Genomic DNA, 5,310 nt, shown 5'->3' with positions numbered 1-5,310 from the left:
CCCCCCCCCACACACACACACACACACACACTTTTCCTATACTAGCATTTATAACCACCTTTGCAGCTCTCTTATGTTGCTCCATCAGAGACCATTCTTCTGGGTATGGGGGAGCATGTGACCTCCATCCAAGATGCAGTGCTCACACCTTTGCAGCCAATCACCAGGCCAAAATTACTGTCAAATGAGGGATGGGGTGATGTCATTAACCATGTAAAAGCTCCCATACCATCTAACACACAGAGTTTACACATTTTGACTACCTGTTCCAATGAAGGAATGGAATGTGGGGAAGGAAGGCATAAGTTGGTCCATTTGGGGGAAGGGGGCATTTTTAAGAGACTCTGTTGCTCTGACTTGAATAGGAAAATTGATGGAATCTCTTCAAAGCTAAAGTTTAAACTAGACAAAATATGTCTACCTTGATTTCTCCTTTCTCCCCCACATCAACGTGTTAATGACATTTTTAAATTTTCAACCCAGTGATATCATCACAGAGTCTCTGTGCTACTCTATCCAATGCAGGCAGATCATGATTGGTTGGAGGGGCTTGCAGATTTCTGAACATGGCTTCCTGAAACAATCATAGCACCTTGTCTCAGTACTCTTTTGAAGAACTCTCAGTCCTGATGCAAGAAGTGGGCTGGCTCTTGGGAGGAGCTATGCAAATATAAAAAAATCCTCAATAGATGGATGTCCATCACAATAAGTGGACATTGTTAGTCAGACTTGCATGTAGACCACTATAGGTAACACCTACACATGATGCTGAGCCTCCCCGATTGAAAGAACTGATATTCAGTGAATTAAAGGTACAGGCCAGGTACAGTTAGGCTAGAGAGAAGAAATGATACTGGATGATAAATAACACTATATGTTCTCCAGTCAGGAAATAAGATAGGATCTATCTGACTTCCTGCAGCTTCTAATGTACACTGTGCAAAGCTCACAATGGGCAATCCGACCATGTTTTATGTTACACCCTAAATCTGGGTGTAACATGAAACGTGGTCAGAAAGGTAAACTTAGACTTTAAGACCACTGCAAGAACCTCTAATATAATAAGGTCTATTTGGGTCTAGGAACAAAATTTTAATGTGTTTAAATGTTCTAAAATAACCCATATATCTCTACATTTACCTTTTCAGGTATGAGAATGAGTTTGCCCTCCGACGCAGTGTCGAAGCTGATATTAATGGCCTTCGTAAAATCCTGGATGAATTGAAATTCCGTATATCTGAACTGCAATTGGAGATTGAAAGTCTTACTGAAGAAATTGTTCTTCTTAGAAATAATCATCAAGAGGTAAAATCTAAAGAAGTCTCATCCAATTCCCTCTATTTGGTTTTAAAGTCTATATCCAGTTGTATACCCAACTGTTTTTTTTTTTGTTTGGTTTGTTTTTACTGCTATCTGAGGCTCTGTTAAAGAGATTTCTATTCATTTATTTAATTTAACAGTTTCATCAGACAGGAAGTGAAGCAATATATCTAACAACAACACAGAAAAAAATAAATGGTGCTTTGTATTAGTTGAGCAGTGGAAGACTAGACCTCCAGTCAGCTTCTTTTTTTTTTATCACTGCCAATGTTCCTGTTGCAGATTTGTTTCTCACTTCTTCTCTGGTGATACCTTTGTCATATGTCATGGGTTCAAATCCTTCCTCACTTCATCCAAAACTAAAAAAAATTTTGGTTGGATATACACTTAACTTTGGACTCCAGGTAGATTTTAAGTATGGTTACCATCTGTCCCTGTTTCCCCGGAACAGTCCCAGTTTGTGGAATCTGTCTCCGGGAAACAACTGTCCCTGGAGCTGTCCCCAGCTGCCTGGCTGTGAAGTGCGGGCTTGTCACTGGCAATAGGTAACCAGGCCACAGGGTGTCTCAAGTCCTGACACCGTGACCTCTCATGTCTTTTTTAGTTTAGGCATTGCAGTGCTATTGCCTCAGACATAGTGGTGGTAAACAGAGCTGAGGAAGGCTGCTCTAAGCACCTCCTCAGATGATTATCATCTGTTCCTGTCTCCTGGAAACAGTCCCAGCTTTGAGGGGTCTGTCCCCAAGAAAGGAGAGTCTCTGGAGCTGTTTTCAGCTTTGAGGGGTCTGTCCCCAGGAAAGGAGGGTCCCTGGAGCTGTCCCCAGCCGTCTGGCTCTGTAGTGCGGGGACGTCATTGGCACCTGGCAACCAGGCTACGGGGTGTCTCGGGATCCAACGCCGTGACCTCACTTATGTCTTTTTAAGTTTGGGCATTGCAGTGCTATTTCCACTGCAGCTGCTGCCTCAGACATAGTGGTTGTGTACAGAGCTGAGGAAGGCTGCCCTAAGCTCCTCCTCTGCTCTGATGTGAGTGTCACATGACACACCCAAGGGGAGGTCTTCCTCCCTTTGTATCTGAGGTCTGCTAAGTGAACACCAGGGGGGGTCTTTGGTTACTTTTTTTAATCTTTTAATGGGCTGTTATGTTCTGCTTTCAGCAGCAATTATGTATTGACCAGAAAATAATGTTTTGTTTATTTAATCTGTAGGAGATTAAAGGATCCCAAGGAGGAGGTGTTGGTGATGTTAATGTAGAACTGAATGCTGCACCAGGTAATGACCTACTGAAGGAAATTAATAATCTCCGGGAACAGTATGAGGCCATGGCTGAGAAGAATCGCAAGGACGCAGAAGAACAATTCAAGAAGGCTGTAAGAAACATTTTCTCTTGATTAACCTATATTGAGTTTTAAATTCTCTTAAAGCTATACAGCTTCCTAACACAAATAAGAAGAACTTAAGAAAGGAGATTTCTAAGAGAGATATAATCAGGTACTTCCACCTGGCTGTAGAAGCCAAAAGCTGACCCAAAATGTTCTCGAGGAATTATATGTCCCACAAGGCCACTGAAAAATCCAAGAAGCTTCTGGGTAATGGACTGTTCTGACCGATCTAAACCATTTTGATATGACCCTGTCATCTTGACAATTTTGTATTTTTAAAGGAAATTTAACAGAAGGAAGGATTGTGGTCCCCTTTGATATAAAGGAATTATTCAAATATTCTTACTCATATTTAGTAATATTTACACTATTATTTTGCTTTCTTGAACTGATAGCTTTCACGTTTTTCTTTTCAATCCCAAGAGCGAAGGTTTGAAGAAAGAAATATCAACTGGAGTAGAACAAATATCGACCAGCAAGAGTGAGATTTCAGATCTGAAGAAGACACTTCAAGCACTGGAGATCGAACTTCAGTCACAATGGTCCATGGTACAGAATCAAAGGCTTAACACATAATGGTAGACAGTATGATTTTGTCCTTATAAAAGTTCCATGGTTTATGTGTTGATTTCTCGTCAACAGAAAAAATCTCTTGAAGAAAACTTATCACAAACAGAAGGGCAATATTGTATGAAGCTTTCCCAGATCCAAGCACAGATTGCTTCCATTGAGCAGCAATTGGCACAGCTCAGGGCAGACATGGAGTGCCAGACTGCGGAATATGAAGAACTGCTGGACATCAAGACAAAATTAGAGAATGAGATTGAAATATACCGCAGACTCCTGGAAGGTGAAAGGTAAGAAAATACATTGGAATGATGGAAATGTAGTCTTTCTTGGTGTCTAAAGAGACTGAAGGACTTGCTATGCCACTGACATCAATATCATTGACAAGTTAAAGTTATGATGGTAGTAATCAAGCCATGAATCTTAACATTGTATATTGCTTGCACCTGATTATCCAGGAGAACAAATATAATTCTTAATTTCTTCTAAATATATGGAGCCCCTCCAATCCAATGCAAAAAAAAATGTCCTTTACAGACTTCTGAATGGGGAAATGTAACAAAAATGTATATTTTATAGTTGCTTGGTGGTTTTTAAAGTGCATTGGAAATCAGGGGAAAAATCAGGTCTTCTGCCCTGACAGACAGGGGTGGGCTGCGTGGCAGGGTAATGTAAATCCCATCAACTGGACAAACAGAAATACAAATCCTTTGAAAGCAACGTAGATGTCAATACCAGGGATCTTGGTAATAACGAAAAATGAATACAGTAAATGTGTAAATGGGAGGAACGCCATATTGGTATACACTGGGACTCAGTAAGCAGTTGCTTTTTTTGTTTTTTTTTACCTTGAATTGGTCTTGAAAAGGCAACATAATAATTGCATTCAATAATTGCAGTGGCACTGGACAAACTGGCTCAGGATCTGAATCAGGGCCAAAAAAGGATACAGGATCGACATTAGTGGGGATAAAATTGCAGAGAATAAGTGAATGCTCAGTGTAGAGACAAATGAGCAGTTGTGCCCTAGGCTTGCAGGCAAAATATATTAGAGGTGTCCAGTAAATTCATGAGGGAACAGGTGGACACTGACAAACATGGAGCAATCTTGATAATCATTAAAGGGGGTTTTCAACTCCTTTGCAAAGGGGTCATCTAGTAGTTAGACCCATCATTCCTTGTAAGAACACTGGTTTTATAAATACAATTTGTGAATGAAAGTTACTAAGCACCAGTGCTAAATCTAAACACAGATGCCTCATGTCATAAAACAAAATTCAAGCAATGCCTCTATTCTCTTTTATGTTTAGGAACAAAACGCACAAAGAAAGTAAAGGTGATTGAAGAAGTCTATGAGAATGGAAAGGTTGTGGCAACCAAAGTCAAAGAACAAGAAGTGCCCATGGATTAATAGATGTGTATTCAAAATCACTAACAATTCCATCGGAAGTTGTGTCTGCTCAAGCAAAATGGAATCCTGTAAAAAATCTTCTTAAGTGTTCTGTATTCTGCGTCTTTAACAGCCTAGAAGTGATCACATGATTGTCATGTTCCTCGATCATATGGTGCAGCATCTGTAGGTGACTCTTGTCTCAGTGCAGTTGTAGTGCTCTCTTTAATGGTTATTGTATGTTGAAGATCTGTCTTCTGCTTTGTTTTAATACTTAAAATAAACTCTTCCAATGCAAATTATACATGGTCTCCGTTCTTTGACACATCATTTCTTTTTTATTACTACAATGAACAGCTGTTAAAACTTGAAGCTAATATGATAGTACTCTGGCTGATCATAGATATTGTTTAATCAATGAATATCAGGAAACAAGTTGATCATTAAAGCTGAATTTCAGGCAGCTATAAAGATTCTAATTATTGTGCCTCTGTATTCTCTAATTTATCAGCAACTATATTATTTACATGCAAACCGTGTAGGTATCTGAATCTGACTTGGCATTAGCCTCCTGCAATCTCCTTTACAGTGAGGTTTAGACTGGGAAAGGGAAAAGAAGCAAAAGAAGACAGTCAGGTATGCTGCAGTGCT

At 39.8% G+C, this 5,310-nt stretch overlaps 1 protein-coding gene across 1 annotated transcript in view; it reads left to right on the top strand.

Annotated features, from left to right (window-relative positions):
* The window catches only part of LOC108804364 (keratin-3, type I cytoskeletal 51 kDa-like), an 18,158-nt gene extending 14,580 nt beyond the window's left edge, over positions 1-3,578 (top strand). Inside the window, exons 5-8 of the mRNA XM_018576073.1 lie at positions 1,149-1,305; positions 2,529-2,690; positions 3,126-3,251; positions 3,345-3,578. Of these exons, the coding sequence (XP_018431575.1) occupies positions 1,149-1,305; positions 2,529-2,690; positions 3,126-3,251; positions 3,345-3,563 (664 nt within the window). The 3' untranslated portion in view covers positions 3,564-3,578. The remainder of the gene's footprint in view (positions 1-1,148; positions 1,306-2,528; positions 2,691-3,125; positions 3,252-3,344) is intronic.
* Positions 3,579-5,310: the final 1,732 nt, after the last annotated feature.

Source organism: Nanorana parkeri, unplaced genomic scaffold (assembly GCF_000935625.1).
Source record: "Nanorana parkeri isolate BGI_ZX_2015 unplaced genomic scaffold, ASM93562v1 scaffold55, whole genome shotgun sequence".
Taxonomy (NCBI): Eukaryota; Metazoa; Chordata; class Amphibia; order Anura; family Dicroglossidae; genus Nanorana; species Nanorana parkeri.
Note: the sequence above shows the minus strand (reverse complement) of the source record. Positions and strands in the feature narration are given on the sequence as shown.